Source organism: Haemaphysalis longicornis, unplaced genomic scaffold, assembly GCF_048455015.1.
Source record: "Haemaphysalis longicornis isolate Haplotype H1 unplaced genomic scaffold, Haemaphysalis longicornis Haplotype H1 scaffold_10, whole genome shotgun sequence".
In the NCBI taxonomy this organism is placed as follows: domain Eukaryota; kingdom Metazoa; phylum Arthropoda; class Arachnida; order Ixodida; family Ixodidae; genus Haemaphysalis; species Haemaphysalis longicornis.
Window position 1 is genome coordinate 76,173,539 of NW_027526204.1, and position 24,179 is coordinate 76,197,717.

A 24,179-nucleotide genomic window follows, 5' to 3' on the forward strand; every position below is an offset into this window, starting at 1 on the left:
GAAACCAGAGGCAATGAGAAGCCCTTAACCACGTCCTTTAATATTTGAACGAGATATTTTTTCTAAGAAAGAATCAATGCATGATTCACGAACGGTGGTTGGTTAAGTTTATTGGTGAAGCACATGAGTGAAAACTCTTTTTCTATAAAATTAAAGGAAATACTATTTCTATAAACTTCTCGTCCGCCTCTGCCGCCTATCTCGCCACCTCCACCGGCGGCGGTGGAGATGTAGGAGAAGTGAGACGGAGAGAAGTGAGCTTCCTGTGAGGGAGGTGCAATGCGTTGGTGTGAGCTTCTTTTAGCTTTTATGACTCCTACAGTATGCGTAAGGGTTGGACGCGGCCGCTACACGTGCTGTTGGCGGAGCGCAAAGCGCTGCGAGATGTCTAAACGAAGGAATAAACAGGCATATGTGCTCGGTAAGTGCACCGTCTGTCGTCGTCTCCGCGTGGGCTTGTAGCCCAACCCAATCGGTGAGACACCGGGCTCTTGCTCCGTTTCTCTATTTTTTTTCAGGTTCGTTTCCTGGCGCTGCCAGTAACTTCTTTTATTTGTTTGCAGTATTTTTCTGTTGACACCAATGGTCGTGACAGAACCCTTGGAGGGTAGAGGTAAAACGCTTCGCGTTAAAATAGGCAAATCGGTCGTTGACAACCGATACCCCGATCAAAAATGAGAAGTACAAGAATCGTCATCAAACGCGTACACGCGTTCGCATCGCCAACCCGGCAGTAGATTTTGCGAGGAGGTATATTGGGTTCAACCTGATTAGCTACATTTGTATTAATTCTGTAGACATTACTCAGCTAGCATTCGCCTCTAACATCTGTAAACAAAGGACACATATTTAGTAGCTAGTTGCACCAATATTAAAACACTGCCATTGAGCTGTAGCGAGGTTGCGGGTTAGTGCCTCCGTTGCTTTACGCTGTCTCTTGGTCCGCTTCCGCTGTGTACGTAATTTACTCAGTTTTCTTTTCAACTCAATTACTTCTCCTTATTCACTCTGCACAGCCTGCCATTTTGTCTGGCAATCACCAGTTTCAGCAGCGAATGTTCAACCTGCAATGTCAAATAGGCCTTTTGCATTACTAACACGGAGATGCTTTGACCCGAGTTTCAGAAGGCAGTAAATGTCATGTTAAGAAGTCTTATTGTTTGATTGTTGTCGCACTCACCACGCCCTCTTGCTCTGCTCGCTCATCGAGTCGTTTGCTCCTACTGACTGTATCCTGCAGTGGCTCGTATCATGGTCAATGGGCCTCAACACGACGTATGCTCTCGGTGGATAGGGCTTTTACCACCACAGTTGCTATACGACTTTCTTGCTATTGGCATCCGATGGCGCCTAGAACATGCGTTATATTTTTCTCACAATGTTTGCAATGCACTGGATGCCCTATATTAACCTTTTCCTGCTCGACGGCGCATGGTAAGCTATTAAGACTGTACCTGGTTTTTGACACCTTCTCGGTTATAATTTTAGTAGATGTATTTGTGGCTAACGTATACGGCCGTGTAATATAAATTATTTCGGGTGCACGCCTGGGGCAGAACGGCTACAATAGCCAAGGGTGGCCTGGAAACAATCATCAGTATTTGGCCTTAAGAAAATACCCTCAGGGATAGGTTTGCGTTGGATTGAAGTTCCAGGCCGGAATGGCATGACTTTAGGGCCTGCGTGCAGGGTGCCTGATCTGGGAGCCAGCTGAAGCAGTCCCCTGCCCTGCCTCGTCTCCTTCACACGGCGGAAGCTGGCCGGAATACACCCTGCGGCCGACCTCCTCCTCGAAAGGGAGCCCGAAGCTACCCCATGGCGGTTTTCCTCCCAGACTCCAGGCCTGCCATACTGCGGCGACACGAGTCCTATCAGCGTACTATACAAAGCGCGAACCGGGAAACTCCCTCGTGACCAAGACGGGCAAGGGGGCCTTCCGAGACTGCGACATGTGGCCCTACCTACTGCGGGGCCACGGAGGCATCGAGGGATTGAGGACGCCGATGCCTTGGCCAGGAATTCCGAACAGCAGGGCGCTCCAGACGTTTGGGAAGTCATAGCCCTCGACGAGGCCCGAACTCTTCTGGTCTTCATGATGCAGACGATGCACCCCAAAACCCAATCCCGTAAGTTGCCTGGCGTTGCGGCCGCGGCATGAACACATCACGAGTGGAACCCGCTGCATGCTACTCCACATGAGGGTCGACTGCTGCAACGTGGCGGAACGCCTGCACGGGTATAGGCGCACACTTATGTGGCAAAGCAAAAAGCTTCACTCGAGCACTTTGTGTGTCAACACAGAGAAGTGGATCATACAAAATTACGGGGTGCTGTCGTGATGGCATCCGGTATTTTTGTTCCCACAGCTTACGATATGTTTTACACTTATTATCCCATGTCTTCATAAATAACAGGTGGTGCCTACGGCTGTACCCTCAAGTAGATTGCGGCGCCATTTTACGGGACGTTTGGGGTTGGCGGATCACCGTATATTGTTCCGGCGAGAACAGTCAATAGCGTTATGTGTCATTTAGTCGAAACAACCCATTTTCGAGGGTTTAACGCAGCCACGCTACATCTGTGCTAGGAGGCCGGGAGTATTGAATGCCTACGGAATAAATTAAACAAACTGGAGGTCGTTCCGGTGGCCAATGTATCGACGGTCCCACGTTTCTGTCTTTTGCTTTAGTGTGAACAACGTCCGCCTCGAACGGGATCGAAATCACGTCTTCGGGTCGACCGCCTGAGCCCCTCAGCAGTCCACCGCCAGAGCTACTGACCATGTTTGTCTTAATATGTATACAATATTCTGGAAACAGTGCTTGACTTGCACAAAGAAAATTTGAAAGCGAAAGAATTGTTTGAGTTTTACTCCTCCAGTATGTCTCTAAGTAGATCTTAATAGTAAATTCTAAGAAAGCTGTCGGTGTTACAGAAGTTTACAAGTGATTCGTACGTTTTTGAATGCTACAAGTCATCGTGCGAAGAATAGCATGGTTCAGGAAAGGCACCTATGCCCACATTCGGTTTGCACTCACAGTGGCTGTGGCGCCTTCAACGAACAACACGGGTGCAATGGCAATTACGTACCGATGATATTCTTATCTTTTGTTTGTAATTTATGTACACTGCTGTTTAAACCCTCCCGTAGATATACCCAAAGCAACCCAAGCATGGCCTCCACATTTTACACATATGGGTGTCCAGCTTTCTTGATGTAGACCGACATTTGGTCGTGCGTTTTTTGATTTGCACTCACAATGTTTATTGACAATTCTTGCGGCATTCCGTTGTCTGAATGCGGTGTGTGTGTGTGTGTGTGTGTGTGTGTGTGTGTGTGTGTGTGTGTGTGTGTGTGTGTGTGTGTGTGTGTGTGTGTGTGTGTGTGTGTGTGCGTGTGTGTGCGTGTGTGTTGTGCGTGCGTGTGCGTGTACGTGCGTCCGCGTGGGTGCGTGCCTGCGTGTGTGTGTGTGGTGTGTGTGCGTGCGTGTGCGTGTGTCTGTGTGTGTCCGTGCGTGCTTTTGTTTGTGCCCGTGCGTGTGTTCGTGCGAGTGTGCGTGTGTGTGTGTGTGTTAAAGCGGAGTTATAACTGGCCACGCTTCCATACATTTTAGGCGAAGCTGATATGGTTAGAGTCCCATCTATTTTTCATGCCCGAAGGTGAGAACTCCAGAAACACTAGGTGCCTAGTAAGTGTGTGGCGTTCATACGCGTATTTGTAACACGAACGTGGGTTCTATTAAAATGCGGTCGCCACCAAAGCTGCACATTGTTAAAATCACGACTACGACTTGAATGTGGGCGTCTCATCATTCAGATATGTATTTTGATCAGATTACTTGCCAATAGTCACCACTTTCTCGACCACCAGGGTTGAAATAACAGGGTGTGGGTGTATTTATGTCTTTCTTAGGGAAACCTCCTTCCACGCTCCAGTTAAATAAACTCAGCTCATTCCTTTCCCTGATTTTATGTGTCTTGTCAGTGTAGCATGCTCAAAAGCTTCGTTACTCGCCCACCATGACAAATTAATATGCCTCCTTTTTTCATGCCCTGAAATCATATAACCATGTATTTAAAGCGCCAGTCGTTCTATAGAGCCAGGCGTACGTTTGTGCGCATTTTTAACCGGGAGTTGTTGCGCATTGGGAGTTGCGCATTTTTAACTTTTAAGCGGGAGTTGTTGTATATGGCGACGCATTCTACAACCCGTGTTTCAACCTCCGCAATGTGCTGTTAAGAAATACGGCAGCAGTGTAACGCGTAGGAGACAGACCAAAACCATTGAAAGCTTACGGGGGAATCGAATCTCAAAGCAGATCATACAAAGGTCAACAGTACCAAGCTCCCACAAAACGGCATGCGTTGGGTAGCAATGTTCCTTTGTGCTTCAAGTGGATAATATTTTTTTGTATACTCCACCCGTACAAGTGCTTACGTTCCCGTGTACTCTCCTGGACCACGGGTGAGTTGGAATGGCGCTGCCGCTATGGTCGTTTTCGCTGATCATTGTAAATGTTTCGAGAGCAAAGAGGCAAATGGTTAGACTTTTTGTATTAGGATGATGGTTGGATGTTTATGGCGCACGGTTAACTAGGGCAAAGATTCCCAAAGCAATGGTTATGTATGACAGGTGAAGATCTAAACTCTAAAATCGCTCAACAAAATCAAAATTAAAATCAGCAAAAGACAATGAGAATTGCTTGTTTAAAGACCAGGGTGCGATTGTGCAGTGCATGAAATTAGGTGCAAAAACTACTCGTGATAGGAAATCAGGTGTAAAATTTTGATTGGACTAAGAAACTAGAATGTGCGCTGTAGAGAAATCATGGTATCATCCGCTAAAAACAGTGCTGGGTGTGGTGGGATGCGTTTTGTGCATAGTTGTGGGAAATGTTTGCGTTTTATTGTGGGGAATAATTAGAATGAATTACGGATAGGCCCTCCCCACACCTGATACACAAGGGTCTTGGAGATCCAGTGGGTAGATGGGAGTGTGTCGAGTGTGTGTGCCCTATCCGCAATCTAGGTGGGGCAACTCCGACGAATCGGTTGTGTGAATCAGCAGTGTATCGTCCTAAGTGTGGTTTTACTATGTGTAACTCGTCTGTCTGTTTAATCCCGTCGGCGTACCATGTTTTGCGAAGGTGTTGTCTTATGTGTGGCTTGAGGTAAGTATAGGGTAATATTGTTGTATGAACACGCCTACATATTTTTCGTTGTATTACTATATTTTTTTCCTTTGCTGTGTACAGGCGTTGCCAAGTTGTCTTATGTTAGTAATTGTTGCTTGTATTGTACTATTCATGTACCTCTCCCCTCAGCAATGCTCCTGGGCACATGAGGGTATCTTGAATAAATAAATAAATAAAGATTGTGCTTTACGATCAATAAAATGCCGTATGCTTCTGCTGCGATGATAGCGGTGTGTACGCTCATGTTTCTGCTAGAATTAGTTGAGACCATGAGCGACACACGACACCATAGTTTAGGTTATCGAGGCATCACTGTAAAATTCAGCACATTTATGCTTACCCTGCTGCGACTAGAAGTTCTGCAGAATCCCAGTTCTCGGAACACTGTTTTTATCTATTTTTTTAAATGATACATCACATGACATAGGCTGAATGCCATGGTGGTAAAATGCTACTAATTGCTAATGTGTACAAGTCTAGAAAGGAGATGGTGAGAGCCGGTGCCTCCTCTCTCACTCTGTGTGAAAAAGGCAGAGAAACAGATGAACGATTTACAAAAAGTTTGGACAGGAATGTATCTTCAACAGCAGGCCTAAACGGATGACAATTTATTCAAGAGATCTTAAAAGCGTATAGTAAATCTATGTATATTGGTTGATGTTCTAGGCACCATTTGTTGCATTGCACGTATAGGCTGTGCGCTGGGCTAATACAAAAAGGACCCTAGGCAAGGCGAAGCCCTACGTGCACCACTGGATTAAGCATCTTCAGTGCTGTTTTCCTGGCCGACCCGTACACAACGAGCGATACAAGCTAGGCAGCGTCGCCACGGGAAGCGTTAATCACTGTGCTACACTCTTGCAGCGGCATGGCCTCTGGGATAGGAGCCTGCGCAACGAAGCACGCCATCGAAATCGGACACGTGCCGACAGCCAGGGGTGGACACCCGTAGGATCCAGATAGACTACGAGGCATCGACTGGCTACGTCAGAGGTTTCTGCGCCTGCACCCAAAAAGACAACTGGCGACAGGCGACTACAAAATTAGCAGGTCGGACCGGAGGCCAGCAGAACAACGAGCGATCCAAGCTAGGCGGCGTCGCTACGGGCGGTTGTGGAGCGCTGTTTTTTGAAATAAGAAATCTTGGATCGCTCGTTGTTGGAATGGAGGAGAAAGTACCACGGTCGATAAAAGAGCTTCTAAAATATGTTGTCGAAGCGAACGCGGCTCCCAAAAAAGAAATGGATGAAGCGAACGCCAGCTTAAAAAAGAACTTGATGACGTAGTGGATGGTGTGCCAAACATGAACCAGACTTTTGAGGAAGTGCGCAAAACCAAAGAGGAACTTAACTCGCTGAAAAAAGAGCACACTGCATTCAAAGCAGAAGAGGAAGAGCTTGAGCCGTACGTCATCGACAGAAATGACGCAGCTGAAACAGTTTACTAGGAAGCAAACCAATAAGTAAAGGGCATGCCACAGGAACAACAGGAATCGCTAAGAGGAATCATTCAGACAATAGCAGAAAAAGTTGAGGTGCAGTTGGAACCGTCCGACATAGACCTCGTTCACCGCGTGCCAACGAAAGAACCGACCAACACTAACGTAATTGTTAGATTTGTGTCGCGGTCAGCGAGAGATAAGCTGCTTCAGGCCGCTAAGAAGAAAAGGCTGACGACTAGCGATTTTGGTCATATAGTCCATTATATACTAAAGAGAACCTACGTCCTGAATACAAAGCTCTGCTTGGCAAGGCCATCATCAAAACAAAGAAAAAGAAGCGGAAGTTCGTATGGGTTGCCGAATCGAAAATACTAGCCAGGAAGACGGAAAATTCCGGCGTAGTTCTGGCCGACTCTGGCTGACTTAGCCAAAATAGTATGAATATTCCCTGTAACCTAAATAGAAAATCGACACAGCTATGGCGAGCGCTGGCTGCGAAACTTTAAGCCTTCTTCATTTTAATGCTACAAGCCTCAACAAAAATATTGATTTTTTAATAACCTTAGTCTCTAGACTTACATTTGATTGCAGTATAATAGCAATATCGGAGACATGCTTAAAATAAAGGGAATTTATTAACATACCAAATTATAATTTACTCTCGCTACAAAGAAAAATTGACTCAAGAGGTGGTGGTGTTGCACTTTACTCGTCCACTGCAATAATATTGAAACAACTGAAGGATATAAGGGAAACGCAATCTGAATATGAGATGTTGTTTGTAGAGCTTGGTACGAAAATTACGATTCGTGTGATCTACAGGCCACCTGGCTCTGGAAGGCAGGCTTTTTTAAAACATTTTGAAGATCTATCACTTTGCTACCACGAATAAAAAGTGATCATATGCGGTGATTTCAACATCAACATAGCAGATCCATCTAGCACTGATTACCTTAACTTGCTTTGCTCATATAGTTTTCAAAACCTCATTACATGCCCTACTGGGTAACGGAAGTGTCTTCCTCGGTCATTGATCACATTTTTTCTAATTTCTGTTCAATCTCAGTAGAAGCGGGCGTCATTGCTGAAAATGTCACTGACCATTATCCTACCATATTATTGCTCCAAATACTCACCCTTCGAACATTAAAATACTCCATATCAAGCACAACGATGGGACTATGAAGGGACAAAACAGTAATACAAAAGAAAAGCTTTAACGAAGATCTTGGTAACGAGGATCTGGATAACGATGTTAACCTAACGTACGAATGTTTTTCTGCAAACGTACGATCAAGCTGCATTAAGTCAAACTGCAACTCTCGCAGATCATTGAACCTCTCAACGCCCATCGGTCCCTGGATGACAAATAACATACTTAAAGTGATTAAAAAGATAGATTACTGGCTTAATAAAATGAAGCAACACAAAGGCAATGATTATTGTAAAGAACAATACAGAACTATGCGTAACTTTTCGCTGTCTCTAATACGAAAACGGAAAAGAGATTACTACAAAAAACTTATACCGAAAAACAATGGCAACTCCAAACAAATATGGCGTATCATAAACTCTGTTATAAAGCCTTCACAAAAGCTCAGCATACTCCCTGATTTGAGTATCCTGATTTGTGACCAAGCTACAGTTGCTGCGAAATTCAATGACTTCTTTATTAACTTAAGTAGCACCCTAAAACATACATGCAGTAATGAACCGGCCCCCCAACTAACGCCACCGATTAATAATAGCTTCGCATTCAGAGAGATAAACACCACAGAAATAATCGCTAAGACCAGACAGATGCAGTCAAAAAAAGCAATGGGTCTTTATGAAATACCAATAACCCTGTTGAAAGCTAACATTGACATTTTGTGTTCACACTAGAAAAATTTCTAAATCTTTTTACGCTGGATTTTACCCCGAGCAGCTACGAATTGTGAGAGTTGTGCCTATATTCAAAGGAGAGAACCCCAACTCTGTAGAAAACTACCGTCCTATAAAATTCTTATCGTGCGTTAATATCTTGTTTGAAAAGCTAATAGCGACGAGAGTAATGGCATTCGTTGAAAAGTATGAAATCTTAACAACAAATCCACATGGTTTCTGCAAAAATTACTCATCCACAGCGGCAGTTAATGCAGTAACAGATGTAATTAACCAAGCCCTAGATAACAACCAGATTGCATTAGGCATATTCCTTGATATTCCACGAAGGCCCTCCAGCAAGTCGCCTTCAGTTTCATTAGGTAGGTCAAAATCGAAGACCACGCCCTGGGAGCTATTTATGGTGCGGTGGGGCGTCACTCGAATGGCCAGATCGGCGATGAGGGTTAGAGGAAAAGTTTATCGGCCTCATCCTGGATACTGACCTCGAAAAGGATTGTACCCGTTCGATGTTTTTTGGCTTTATACGATTCTCCAGTGATACTTCCAAGAAATTTTGAAACAAGAAATAGAAATTGTGAAGCAAGAGGTGTTGATTGGTGGACCGATTCCATCACCATGAAGCGAGGGCAGTTGTTCCGTTTAGGAGGACTCATGTTAGGAAGTGCTGGGAAAGAAACGTTACTGCGGCCTCTCTTTGCGGGGGCCGATCAGGTTTGGGGAGGGGTTTAGAAAATACCATAAGCTATAGTATTAAAGCAGGGGACCTGGGTATTTTCTCCTCTAACTGTACCCAGATACTCAGAGAGATCACGAAGCTCCCTAACTTGTAAGCAGCCAAGGAGCCCACCTGCCGGAGGTTGACCATGGCTCCGACGGCCACCGTTTGTGGTTTCTGCCCTTCACCTTATAACTCCTAGCCAGGGCAGGATACAGCATGGGTAGGGGGGCTCAGGGTCCGCGGTGTCGCCAATACCATCACCAAGATTACTGAAGGTGCCCCAGGCGGGGAGAGTTTTCGTATTAGATGTTTTGGATTTTGATGCTAAACCAATCAGGGCCCAACCGTCGATCCTGTGGCATACCTGCGTCAGTTATACATTGTTCAAAAATATGTGTGGATGCCATTAGGCGGATCAGTGTGCATCATATCGCTGACAGGGCCATTGCGACCGCCGTTCCTACGTTACAGTTATTTTACAGCCCCGCTGGTCATCCACATTCGCATGGCAGAAAGGCTTTGAAATCTTTTAAACACTACTACATTACATGAATGAGTTTGCTAAAGCTCTTACCAGCTGGCCCCCGTGAAAGGCGTCCGCTCAAGTAAGCACACCACTTGCGTCAACCAAGAGCCCTGTCCTAAAAGCACGCGCCCCCTTCCACCGGAACTGACGACTCTCAACTGCTGCTCATTTCAATGAGTTGCAAAGTGGTTGCATGGGAAGCGAAATACGGAAAGCGCGCCCATCAGAAATAAAACAATCAAGACCTGAACGAGAACAATACGAAGCCACTCGAACCTAAACACCTTCCGAATAAATATCTTTTCCGCATCGACTCTGTAATTAGTTTTGTACGCGTTTGGCCCTAAAAATTGGCTGTCCAGCACTGAATTGCTATGAAGCCAACGACTGCCCGCTCTAGGCTCAGTTCACACAACGTGGATTCAACCGTGGCTGTCCCTCATTATCTAAAGCGAGAAACAGATAATTCACCAACAAGTAGTTTTGTCAGAAGGATATAGAAATGACGGCCCCCTCGTTATTAAACGGCCGAGATAATGAGCGAACAAAGCTGTTTATTGAGTCATTGTGTGGAACGCGGGTCTCCTTAATTTGTATTTGACACGCCTCGTGGTGCTGTGATGCTAAAAATTCGGTTTAACAGCGACTTCGCCGGAATAGACTGCAGCGCTCGACGTTTAGGGCGTCATGATGAACAAGTGGCGTTTGGCAGGCGGCCTGTGGATTTTGTTTTGCTGCGTGGTAGTGTTGTTCTTTTACGGATTTATGGCACCAAACGCGTTTGCGTCTCGGAAACCTCTACCGGGTAAGCAAATACAGTTTATGTGAATTTTTTCTCCGCAATATACGGCGAAAGCTTTAAATTGCTTAGTTTAGGCCTACTTTCTTGGTTTGTGCGTCGATCCCAATCCGCAAGTCGTTACGTCAAATAACGCTTCCGCAGCCCAGTATTGATCTGATGGGCAAAATTATTTCGGTAGTTCTGCAGTTTTTGCCGGCGAGCACGCGCAAGTCTCATTAAGTAGGCTGGTAATCATGCCCACAAGGGCCGCATTGTTTTATTTTTTTCACAAAAGCTTTTTCAAACATCGTGCATTATCAGAGAGTTATAGAAGATCGCAAAAACGGTTCGGATACGGTTCCGTCTACCGTCTGGGCGCCACCGCGCATGCGAAGAACCCTACTGTGAACCAGAGCGACTTGTCAGGACAGTACTGACACGTACAGTGTCCCGTCGCTCCACAGCGGACGGCCGCTTTTGAAACGTTTGCTAGACGTACGCTCGGCTTACGCCTACTGGTTCTAAAGAAAGGGACTGTGTACCTGAGATCGTTTGACGAAAATGAGGCGTCAATAAGGGAAGCCCGCGGAATTCTTATAGCTCAAGCTTCAAGCAAAACACGGTTCTGACCCAACTGCCGTGGCTTGTGACGGCGAGACAGGCATGTACGCAAGCTTAGTTTGTGTTAAATAAAGGCGATCCGGTCACACAACTAAATTAGACGGCAACATGGGGCCCGTCAGCAAATCGGCGAGTGAAGTACAGGCGGTATCACTGCGACGGCCTCTCAAATACTGCGAAAAATGGAAGCAGCCAGGTTTAGGTAGTGAGAGCCCAACTACACAGGGTGTATTTTTCCCACAGGCGCCATCTGTTGAAGTGGATGAGAGGAACAAAGTCCGCTTGATGTCCTCGTAGTTGCTCGTTCGAATTATACGGGGGACGTCGTGTTTTTTATACTGTCTTTAGCGCTTTGAAGATCTGAAAACTAATATTTCAGTGCGAGAAACGCCCGGGCTCACGAAGAATTTCCAAACGACGTACAACCAAAGCGGGAAGCTCCTTAACGGGGTCGGTTTACTGAACTCCGCCGTTGATCCAGGGCATAGAGGTTCAATTCGTCACACTGAGAGCAATCCAGCAGCGACGCGGCTAGAGTGCGTGCCTCCACTTCATGTAGTTCAGTCCAACGAACATACGGCGTCCTGCCTCGGCAGATTTCTCGCGGTGCGCACTCTATCGTGAAAGTTCGCTCCTTGTATTCTGGCCTTCCCTGCAACGAAGCGGCATCGCGCAACCAATGTGCTTGCCTTGGATAGGCTCTGCTTAGTGCGCCCATCGTAGCAGTCAAAATAAGCCCTTAGTACGCGCGGCGTGCCTTAAAGTGGTTTAAAACTTTCCAAGTTTACAAATATCCACTTTTTGAATAGGAATATCTGCCATTACTGCGATAAAATACTTTCTGCTACTTTACTCGGCGCGTTAACCCAATTTCCCGCCTAACCGTCGTGGTGGCTTAGGGACTAAAGCGTGGTGCTGCTGAGCACAATGCCGCGGGTTCGATTCCGGCCGCGGCGGCCGCTTTTATGATGGAGGCGAAACGCAAAAACACCCGTGTGTTGGAGATTTAGGCGCACGTTGAATATCCCCAAGCGGTCAAAAATCATCCGGGGCCCTCCACTCGGGCGCGCCTCATCGCCTGCGTTGCGTCCGCGCTTAACACTACAAAAAAGGCCGCGGGTTTGATTCCAGGACGCGGATGCGGCTTTTCTGAAGGAGGCGAAAGCAAAAACGCCCGTGTGTTTGGACATTTCAGGTCACGTTACAGATCCCCAGGTGGTCAAAAGTATCCGGAGCTCTCCACTACGACGTGTCTCATCGCCTGACTAGCGTCGGTGCGCTACGTGTCAAATCCACAATAGCCGTCAGATAATGAAGTGCAGTTGACAGAGTACAAATGAGTCTGCTTAATGAGCTGTTGGTTTCGCGCGAGCGGGTTAATCCCACTCGTCTTACTCTTTTCAATGATGTCAAGGTGCAAAGTTTTTTTCATTTTTACTACACTTTTAGAGATGGTGGTATCGCGCTCCGTAGTCCTACCCCATTAGTAGAAACGATTGCCCACTTCAAAAACGCCCCATTTTGTACAACCCTGGAAGACTTCTCCATAGCCGCCGCTGCCGTTGAATACGCTGTCAAAGCCGAATCCCCTGCCACGACAATCTTCATGTTTAGTGACTCGCAGGAAGCGGTACAAAATATTTCTCGATACACCACACACCCATAGGCCTCTGACACCCTAAACGGCGCCCTTTGCGCCAGGCGTCCCCACAAGATTACGCTGGTATGAGTCCCCGGCCACGCCAACTTGGACGGCAATGCTCGTGCACACGCGCTTACCCGAGTACTCTCCCTGGATCCATCTAAGTTGTTGCCAATTGTGTACCACCCTGGCACTCATAAGATTTCATAACATCAGGCACACCGACAGCCTCTCTGAGCGCTAAGCGCAAGGAGGCAGTGTTTCCCGGTCTCCGACCTCACCCTCTGCCGTTAAGCCGCATCTGTGGTCAGAAAGGGAGGAAGTAATACATTTTTTTTCTTCCGTCGGAGTGAGGTATTGGGGGTGGAGGAGGCCCACAGGGCCTCCGTGACCACCTCCGGCCTGGGAGGTGGTCAGGACTTGGCCTGACTCCCCCGGGTCGCGCCACGTCTGCTCCCAGAGGTGAGGGGACGGAAGGGGGTGTGTGAGTCTGCGGTGCATTCGCAGAGTGAATGGTGGTGAGTGTCGAGTGCCGCGCAGGCTGGACAAGTAGGGTCAGTAAAGAGGTGTGGATGACTGTGTATCAGTTGTGTTCTGTGTGGGAAGGTACGTGTTTGTAGGATGCGCAGCATGTGGCCTACCTCCGGAAAGAAGTGTGGGTGCGGGAGGTGGGTACCGGCGGCGGAGAAGGCGGTAGTGCAGGGCAATACCCCTGTATTGCAGGAAAGAGGTTGGCTTGCCTGCAGGGGCATCCCGTGTAGGCGTAGTGAAAATGGCGACCCGGTGAATTAGTTCCCGAGCACGTACGTACACCACTTCATTAGCGCCTGGGCCTGTGTGGGCTGCTGTCCACAGCAGGGACGCGATGTCGGATGGGGGATTTTCGGAGAGCATTTGCAATGCCATGGGAGTGATGTTACCATGAATAAAATCGCGGGGGGCCTGCTGAGGGTCAAAGAGGACGAATTCGGGGGTGGGGTGCAAGGTGAGCGCGAGGGCAATGGCTGCCTCCTCCGCCATGGTTGTGTTGCTAGTTAGGATGGTAGCCGCCGGGAGGTTTTGGCGGTGTGTGTTGGTCAACAACAGCTACACAGTGTGAAGATTTGTGAGGGAAGGGGTGGCATCAGTGTATTGTGTGCATGGTGATGGTGGGTATAGTTTGGCGTGGCGGCATAGAAATTTGGGTGCATGTGGCGAGGAATCGGGCGGATTCGGATACTGTTACAGATGTGAGGTGGAATGGGGTGGGGGGGGGATTGCGACTGTGGGGGGATTGCGACTGTGGGTAGTAGTACGTTTATAGAGTTGAGAATGTAGTGCCCTGTAGAAGAGGTCGTGAGGCGCTGAGTTGGGAGAGGTGGTGGTCGTCTAGGTGTTGCCGTATGGTGTAGTGTATGCCGAGGTCGAGTAAGCGACGCGTTGGTGCGTATGGAGGAAGCAGGAGTGCATGCCTATACGCCTTCCGGAGGAGGGCATCAAGTTCAGGAGAGCACAAAGCTCCTCTCTTACCACTCCATCGCGTAGCCACTACATACATGGCCTCCTCTCGCGTCCCACTTGCCCTACACGCAACTGCCCTGACTACCCATCAGTACGACACCTTTACGGGGAGAGCCATCTGCCAGACCTACCACCCTACCACCAAACCTGCGTTCCCGCGTCGCTTCCTGGGAGGCTGGTTGAATCCGGGTCCTGGCGTGGATGTCACATCGACGCAAGAACTTTTGGTGACCGACTGCCTTCGTGTTAGTGCGGACCTCTGGGAGTTCTACGGACCAGCCGTCTCCTAATAAAGAGACGGTGGCAAGAAGGCCCGGGCTAGGTCTGTTTGATAGTAAAGTTTCTCTCTCTATATCTCTTGGCGCATTACACCGAATATCAATCAATCACCTCGAACAATTCGACGGCAGCCGGTGCCCCCAGACATGGTTGGGTATGCGGTCCGGTAGCATGTCGGGTAGATACCGTTGGCTATAGCTCTTAAAACTTTACTTCCCGGAACGGTCCAGTACCTGGTACCTCCTACGGTACCGGAACTATTTTTCCTATCTGCTATAACTGTTTATTGCACGCGGTGCTATTATCAAGAACTGAATGCCACAACTTCGCGCATTCAATAAATGGGTTGCTTAGAAGATGGATGGACGGTGTGAAAGGCGAAAGTGATCATATTAAACATAGGTAATTAGTACCCCCTAGTAAACATAATTTGTACGTAATACTCACCACTCATCATAGTAGTCACTTCCCATCTGGCGTAGCAAGCCCTGTCCCAAGCAGGGCTGACCTAACAAGTTCACATCGAAGAGCATTCTCCTTCTCTCGCTGTTTCGTCATTACAACTAACAGAATCTCTTTTCAGAGATTTCTTACCAAGCCTACACGATTATGGAATACGTTTTGACGATTCCCGCTAATTATCGTATATGTGCAGCAACGGCGTATAATTTGTTTTGTTTGGACATCCGTCGCGGAAACGTCCCCAGGAAGGGAGGGAGCAGGTTTAAGGTCACTCCTTTGTCGTTGTGAATTATGTATTGTAGGTTTAACTTTCGAAATGCGAGTGTTTTTTTATTTCAAAGAAATAAAATGATCCAGGTAGGACAATGATGTAGGTAGGATAATGGTTAGCGACATTTTCCGCAATAACGCCCGCTTCTGTTGAGCCCGGACAAAAATTAGACAGCATGTGGTCGATGATTGAGGAAGAGACGTCAGTCCCTCTAGTAGGGTGTGTAATGTGGTTTTCAAAGCCGTATGAGGAGAGCGAGTTTTGATAATCAGTGCTTGAAAAAAATTTGTATTAATGTTAAAATCACCGCAAATGATCACCTTTGTGTTCATAGTAGCAAAGTGATGCAATATTTCTTCAAACCTTTTTAGAAAAACCTCTATTCGAGAGCCAGGTGGCCTCTAGATCACCCCGGTAGTAATCTCTGCATCGAGCTCTACAAACATCATTACATATTAAATTTTTGTTTCTGTTATGTCATTTAGTTCTTTAAATTTTATTTTAGTAGACAAGTAAAGTGCAACACCACCTCCTCTCGAATCGGTTGTTCCAGGTAGGGGTAGGAAATTATAATTAGGCATGTTGATAAATTCTTTTTTTTCTACCATATTTTGTTATGGCTATTATGTATGCATTGAAACGTGAGCCCAGACCCTAAGGTTACTAAATATTCAAAATTTTTGTTCAGGCTTCTAGCATTGCAATGAAGAAGGTTTAAAGTGCTGCAGCTAATGTTCGCCATAGCTGTTGTCTGTTTGCCGTTAACGCTAAATGGGTTTTGATCCTATTTTGGCTAAGTCGGCCCGAGTGGCAATGTGAACTACACTGGAGTTTTCCGTATTCTTGGTGAGTATCTTAGATTCAGCCACCCATACGAACTTCCACTTCTTTTCTTTTTTTGGCGATGGCTATGCCGAGCAGAGCTTTATATTCGGGACAGAGGTTCTCCTCCACGTATATCGGACATGTTTCGGCGAAACCAATATTGCTAGTCGTTAGTCTTTTCTTCCCTGCGGCCTGCAGTAGCTTATCTCTCGCTGATCGTGACCCAAACCTAACAATTATGTTAGTCTTGGTCGGCTCTTTCGTAGGAACGCGGTGAACTACGTCTATGTCCGACGGGTACAGTAAATTAAAAACGAGAGATTGTTATGTCCGAAAAAAAAAGAAACAACAGAAGAGTAAGGTAAACGGAAAATTTAGCATGTCTTCCTAAAGAAAGTTGAGAGGAGCGCGGAGGCTATAGGTTGTATTCACTGGCGAGGCACGCATGCAGACGACCGTGTGAGTGCGCCGTCACTGGTTACATCGGGCTCCGCTGGATGGCGGTACCTGTCCGTGCTAAGCACGTGACTTGTGTTGGACGTTCCAAACTCTACCCCACTGAACTTAAAGTAAAGCCTCGACTCCAGTGTGAGTGCTATTAATGACACCTCTATTGACGCCATCGCTGAGGATCGGGCTGAAACGGAGCAGACGACGCACGCCGGTGTTTTTGTTTCTCCGGCGTGCGGGGCGCAGAAGCACAAGCCGCGTCATGTCCGTGGCCGTTTCCAGCGTTGCCAAGCAAAGAAATTGAGAGCTAAACTATTCAGTGAATACCACCAACATCCCACTTTCGCTGAAAGGGCGTCCATTCGATCGTCAAACCTTCAACGAACCAAATCGAGACGAAGAACGAACCCATGAGAAGATTTTTCGCACACTAAGTAAACGCGTCTACAAGCGTTCTAAATGTATACCGATAAGCGGTTTATGAGATAAAGGTATACTAGTGTATTCCTTCATGATCGGCTGGCGTGTATTGTCTTATCTATAACTGTTACTTTTACATGCGACTGCGTCTCATTCACTCGCCTTGTCCCTGCATCCGGCGTCGTTGTCGGCGCCCGCCCCTCCCTCATTCTCTTCGCCGCGTGAGCTGCGCTTTCCGCCGCTCACCCCCTCTCCTCTCCGATAGCGAACACTCTCTCGCGAGCGGCATTAGATTGGATTCGAATGGATTGAATTTGGATTGGACAGGATTAAAGTGGATTGTGTTCGATTGTGTCCCGTCATAGCCGCGGCAGACGCACTGGCGCCGGCGCGTCCCCTCACCGTTATGCGCGCTAGAAAACGCGGTGCCTGCGCCGCTCCGCTGCATCGTTCCAGCGCCGTTCCACCGCTGTCCAACGCTGCAACGTGAACTCCCTATGCGTCGCATCTACACAAGGGTTCCCGCCAGGGGAGGTGGCAGTTTTGTTTCTTTCGTCCGCGCGACCAAGAGGTGTGTTGACAGCGGCGCGACGATTTCTGTAACCCAACCGGCTGGCGGCGCGAAAATGCCGGAGTCGGAACGCAGTGATATCCGCCTGTGTTCGTTTCGGTGTTGTCGTCGCGTATTTAGCCAAGTGCGGAGGCAAAGCCGATTGCAGAATCTAGGTATTCGCACGAAGAGCAAGCGTTTTTTTGTTGCACGGACCTTTTTACTATTGTATTTGCTAATACGGACTGTGTGTGAAACCCACATTAACCATCAAATAATGAAGTGTAGTTGACAGAGTACAAACGAGTCTGTTTAATGAGCTTTTGGTCTTGCGCGAGCGAGTGAATCCCACCCGTGTTACTCATGTCAAGGATGTCAAGGTGCCAAGTACATGCACCCACGTCTGCACACCCTTAACAGCCAACTCGATTTTTACTTGGGTTCGTACTCAATCATCATCCCACTCAAACGTGCATTCAACTGCATACAAATACAAGTGATTCCACTCCCCACTCAGCAGTCATACACATGCCTCCTCAAGACTACGAAACATGAATGTAACTGCACATTGCCAAGAATGCGTTATGAAATGTCAGAGTCGTGTTCCCGGTGCAATTCCTCTGTCCTTAACGAACAGTCTGCAATGCAGAGAATAATATAAAATGGATTGAAAAGGGAGTGATTTGCAATGAGTCTACAGACGCGTGTGTCTCCACAACAGGAGCACAATAAACGATCCTAGCAATCAGCTGCCCAAGTTACTCCTTAAAAATTTGTTCCTTCTGTCAACAATAGATCACGCCCTCAAAATCGGCATTACGTTTAGCGAAAGAGGACCTGTCCAGAATTTCCTGAAGCGAGCGGACCCCTCAGCAGAGGTCTGCACAACGGAAAGAACTCACTCAAACTCAATTACATTTTTTTCTTCGCGCTGTACTCATACTCAGACTAAACAATCCCGTCTTTACACAAACTCACTGCTACTCACACAAAACATAAACATTTAGAATTGTACGCACTTATCTTAAAGCTTGTTAGTCGTCACATGTGCTCACACTCATCCTGTGCTCTCTCGTAACAATTTCTACTCACTTGTAATCGTACTCAATCTGTTTTCCCGAGTAGTACACAATCTGTACTCATAAGCGCTCGTTCTCATTTTGTACACTCTCGTATACGCACTCAACTTGCACTTACTCGCACCCGTACTCAATCTGTACTAACATTTATTAGTATTCAAATGTGTTTTTATCTCATTTGTTCTTCCACTAAACCACTTGCATTCATATGCGAGCGCCTCACGTGCTCGTAACCAATACTGGGCTTTCGGGTTGTAAAGCAGACGTTTATTTGATGAGCTTTTCCGATACGATCAAAGCAGCTTGGATTTTGAGCTTTGACTTTAACTCAGGTTGCATTGCAGAAAACTGCGCGTTTTACCATCTTTGTCTTAACGCAGGGGCTCTGAATTTTTACCTCTCTCTCTTCGCCTGTCACTAAACCATGAGCTGACTGCACCCTGATTCTGAGATGTGTTCGGTCATCTAAGACAAAAAACTCAAACCTCAAACAACATCATAATGACTGTGATAATAATCGTTGCCATTATTTTTATAGCGGCAAGCGCCCCTCCTAGAGTATTTTGTATTGTCTATTAAACAATTGGTTAGGTAATAGCGCGTAGTAATTGCACAATTTTTTGTCACAATTCTCCAGTTCGAATAGAGCGTGTCAATTCCCCTAATGCCGACGTTTTCTATGCAGTTCATTAGATGCACAGCTTAAAGGACTGCACTGTTGCACAGGTATCTCTTTTCCTTTTTTATGAGACGCTGTGTTTCGCTTTAGCTCGTTTGTGTTCTGAAAAATTTCATAACAACCCTTGAATTTAATAATAACGCGCGCTGCATATTCGGACGAGGAACGGGAACAGTAAAAACACGAATCAAACGATGGTGCGCAAACTAGCAACTCGTTTATTGAAAGCTGTATGGTTATTTATAAGCATGCGATGGTGAGTACATTCATAGGTTGAACATGATATCTTCGTGTGAGTGCGCTAATGTGGCATTGGACTTTTCTTTCATTATTTTTATCTTTTTTTCTATTAGGGCTATTGTGAGCAAGTCTCTAAACAAGCCTTTGTTAACAATACTTCATTCAGGAAGAATGCGGCAGTGAGGGACACGCAGAAAACAGTGTGATTAGAAGATTAGGCAGTTTTGTATCACCGTTCAAAATTCAATATCGACTGAACAAGTTAAACCTGCAGCGAAACCAAGCGTAAACATATTTATATTTATCCTCAAAGGGCCATAGTAGGCTGTTGATGATGATACGGATAATCATAATAATGATGAGCCTAAATATTGTATACAGCCATAAAGGCTCATTTTCGCCCACAACGCTTGTTTGAATTCGTAAGAGAGGGAGGGCGTCTACATGTCATTCTTCTACACTGATGGTACACACTTCCTTTAACAAAATATTCGACAGTTGCAACGTGCCGTCATGGATCCACTCGAACTGCGACAACGTGGTTAAAAAGGCAGAGGGGCAATGCCACCGATAAAACAGCAGTCATCACGCGTGGCTTTTTTTGCACTGAAACTGGTACGTAATGCCATGAGCGCTGCATATTTGGACAACGGACGGGGACAGTGAAACGACAAATCAAACGATGGTCCTAAAACTATCAACTGCTTTATTGAAAGCTGTATGGTTATTTATAAGCACGCCGTCTGGTAATATGGCACCTGCTGTCGACACCGGGCTCAGCGCAGACATGGCCAAGCAGTACAGCACACAAATCGCTATCGCTCGCATTTTCGCGATTGGCTACGCTCTATTAAAGTTGCTCCAGGGAATCCTGGCCGTCCTTTTGTTGTTTGCTGTGCAAACGGCGATGTTCGCACAACCACCCTCAACGCTGCTCCACTGGCACTGTTGGCACGCTCGTGATTATATCGCACTTGTGGCTTATTTTCTGACTCCTCCGCATCATATAACAGTCAAACCCGACTATAACAAACCCGCAACACGAATTATGCTATATATCGAACAAAAATATATAAGTTACGGAAATACACGCGAAACATATTCCTCATAACGAACTTCACATCGGATATATAGAACTCGGCATGCCTAGTATGGCCGCCAAAATGCATCGTCTCGGAGTGGCGATTGAGATGTTGATTGGCCATGACCACTGCGCAAAGGCCGCGACTGAGACATTGCGCCTCGTATGGAGGGACATGACGCCCGACACTTTCCGTAACTGTTACCCACGCGAGGGACTCACGACGGAACCCGCCCAGTCAGTGAGTACGGACCAAGACGGCAGCTCGCCAACCTTCCCGATGCTGTGCCCAAAGGAGCGTCCTTCGAATTTCATGAGTGTTGACGACGACATTGCCGTCACTGTATGCCCCTCGGACGCGGCCAGCGTCATCAGCACCGTCGTAATGCTGATAAAAAGCACCGAGGAGGCAAATGATTTCACGAGTGAAAACCGTACGACGCTTACTGAAGTGCTTTCGGCAGTGGATGTCCTCCGTCAATATTTCTTCGACATTCAAGGACACGGACTCAAACTGGTGCCAACAGCGTCGCGTGCAAAGAGTACTGTGCTAGTTGACGCTGCCAAAATGAAAGGGAAAGCAAAAATCACCGCGTTTTTATGAAAGTAGGCAGTTTTCTTTCTTTCTTTCTTTCTTTCTTTCTTTCTTTGTTTCTTTCCGTACAGAAAGGGTAGCAGAGGCAAAAGGCTTGGACCCTGACTAGGGCCCATGCTCCGGTGGCAGGCAGCGTGCGGGCACAGTATATTATATTGCACACTTGCAGTCGAGCGTACAAAATAAAAAACAAAAAACAAAAACAAAATAGGGCTACAGACTACAGAGAGTACATTTGCAGTCGTGCTCCTCGAACGCTCAATGCGCGACTACTTTGCACACACACACAAAAAAAAGAATACAGAACCAAATTTTCACACTGGATATGGTATCAAAACACTCGTGTTTTTTTTCGTGCAGTGAAGGAGTGAACGAACAACAAAATACACCCGAAACAGAGACTTACTTCAGCATAGATATCTACAATGCAACAACACAACAAAAGGACGAACAACAAAATACACCCGAAACATACACTTACTTCCGCATATATATGTACAATTTCGCTGCAACATTTTATTTTATGCTTGGGTAAATTTTAGCTATACGCAATTAACTGCTCTAAAAGGACATTTTTAATCTGTGTTTTTGACAACCGTTGGCGAAAATTAATCTGTTTCTGAACTTTGTTCAACAAGGAGGGGATTTGATAACCTGTGTGTTGCCGGCCATAGTTTGTTCTTGCAGATGGCATTGGTCTATGTAGTCTACGCAAGTTATGTTCTGTGGTGGTTACAGGGCTGGAAGTATTGTATAACTTGTTGTCTCTAATGTACTGAAGTAATTTGTAGCAGTATATTTGATTTGCCTTAAGAAGTGAATGCTTTAGAAAGAGTTCATGAGTAGGTAGGTATTCAGGCCTGCCGTAGTAATTTTCGGATATTCTTAATACCATCTTCTGCAACAATAGCAATTTATTATAGTTCTGCGTAGTAGTTGTGCCCCATACTAAAGCGCAGTAGGAAAGCTTAGAGAAACATAACGAATAATAGAGCGTCTTTTTTAACCATACCGGTATGATATCTCGAATTTTATATAAACAGCCCACCGTTTTGATCAGTTCAGCGGTTAATTTACACACATGTGTTTTCCATGACCGATTATTTTCAAACCAGACACCTAAATATTTCTGCGCTTTGGATTGTTTGAGTCTGTTGTTTCGATAGGTCAAATGTATAGTATAATTCAGTGGTTTATTAATCGGTGTGAACACCACATAATTGGTTTTACTTATGTTTAATTGTAACTTATTGATATGTAGCCAGTGCGATAGAAGGTGCAAGTAGTGATTAACCCTAGTTTCCAATTGAGGCAAGGCCATATCCGTAAAGAATATATTGGTGTCGTCGGCATACATTATTATTTTGGGTGAATCAGGTATCGTCGGTAGATCATTTATATATAAATTAAATAGCATTGGTCCGAGTATCGATCCCTGCGGAACACCATTTATTATTCGAAGTTTAGCTGAGGGTATACCATTTACTAGCACATACTGATACCGATTTGCTAAGTAGTTGCGAAACAAATCAAGGGGAACACCACGAATACCGATACTCTCAAGTTTTCTTAGAAGGATTTGGTGGTTTACCGAATCAAACGCTTTTCGTAGATCAAGCAACTGACCAATAGTGTACAGTCTACATTCAATGTTTTCAATGATCTCGTTTTTAATGTCCAGGAATGCCATTTTAGATGACCGATTTTTCCTAAACCCATACTGCGCATCGCAAATAATATTATATGTATCCAAAAAATTTTGTAACCGCGTATTTAGAATTTTTTCAAATACTTTGGAAAGCACAGGCAGCACCGATATTGGCCGGTAATTATTCGCAGTATAATCATTTCCACCTTTATGAATTGGTGTAACCCTCGCTATTTTTAGTTCATCGGGAAATATTCCAGTGTCGATCATCTTATTACCAATATTAGACAGAACATAACTGATTAGATCACTAACGTATTTCAAAGGGGCTACCTGGATGTCATCGAACCCAGCAGCAGTATTAGGTTTGAGGTCGTTTATAATATTCGCTATTTCCTCCGGTGTGGTGTGAAAGAGAAAAAAGGAATTCCTCACATTTGGGCTTGGCAAGGACAGTGTGCCATCCACAGGGGGAGCTGGCAAAGTATATTAAGGCGTTAAGCCAGAAAGTATCTTTATTATTTGCAATAAATCAACTGTTTTGTGAATGGTAATGACATACTTTATTTTGTTCGTTTCTGCATGCGGGGACGGCAAGGGGATTTTCGCGTATTGCGAACTCGTAATAATAACCTCGTTATAGGCGGGTTCGGCTATATCGACCAATTGGATATGTCGAACTAATCGTGGCGTATATTTCAGTTCGCTATAACTGGGTTTGACTGTATTGAGGCAGGAAATGAAGGAGAAAAAATTTTTGCCGTCGAAGAAAAAAATGCACTTTATTTGACCTCAAACACGACTCGGCGGAGTTTTACGTAATCCTTTTACGTAGTTGACGCTGGACTTAAAGCATCCGAAAATGTATGCGGCTGTCAATACATCGTTCCAGTGAACAGTTCTAGCTCGTAAATTTCATTCTACAAAAACTAGTCCGAATGAAGTTATACGAAAGTTGACTGCTCCGACGAGTCGGCATTAGACGGGACCTTTACCTCAGGCGTCCTCTTAGATAGTTATTGATCGCAGTGCAAATACGATAGCATGAAGATACTGGTGCCGAATCCGTTCAAGGAGCCTCGCCAGGTTCATAAAAACCACAGTAAAAACTGGCTTGTAGCAGCCCCCTTTCTGTCTGCTAAGGTAACTCTATAATAATTTCAAGTTTCATAAGTCTAATTTTCACAAAAAATTATGTTTTATCGCGGGCTAAAATCACCTTGTGTAGTTTCTTGCGCTCATTGCATTAATACCTGCATAAAATTAGAAAAAATGTCAAGTCGTTGTTG

At 45.9% G+C, this 24,179-nt stretch overlaps 2 protein-coding genes across 2 annotated transcripts in view; both read left to right on the forward strand.

Moving 5' to 3' along the window:
• The window catches only part of LOC144158802 (chitin deacetylase 7-like), a 194,240-nt gene that overhangs the window by 39,918 nt on the left and 130,143 nt on the right, over positions 1-24,179 (forward strand). The window lies entirely within an intron of this gene.
• The window catches only part of LOC144158054 (chitin deacetylase 7-like), a 37,289-nt gene continuing 26,842 nt past the window's right edge, over positions 13,733-24,179 (forward strand). Inside the window, exon 1 of the mRNA XM_077688723.1 lies at positions 13,733-13,796. Within this exon, the coding sequence (XP_077544849.1) occupies positions 13,733-13,796 (64 nt within the window). The remainder of the gene's footprint in view (positions 13,797-24,179) is intronic.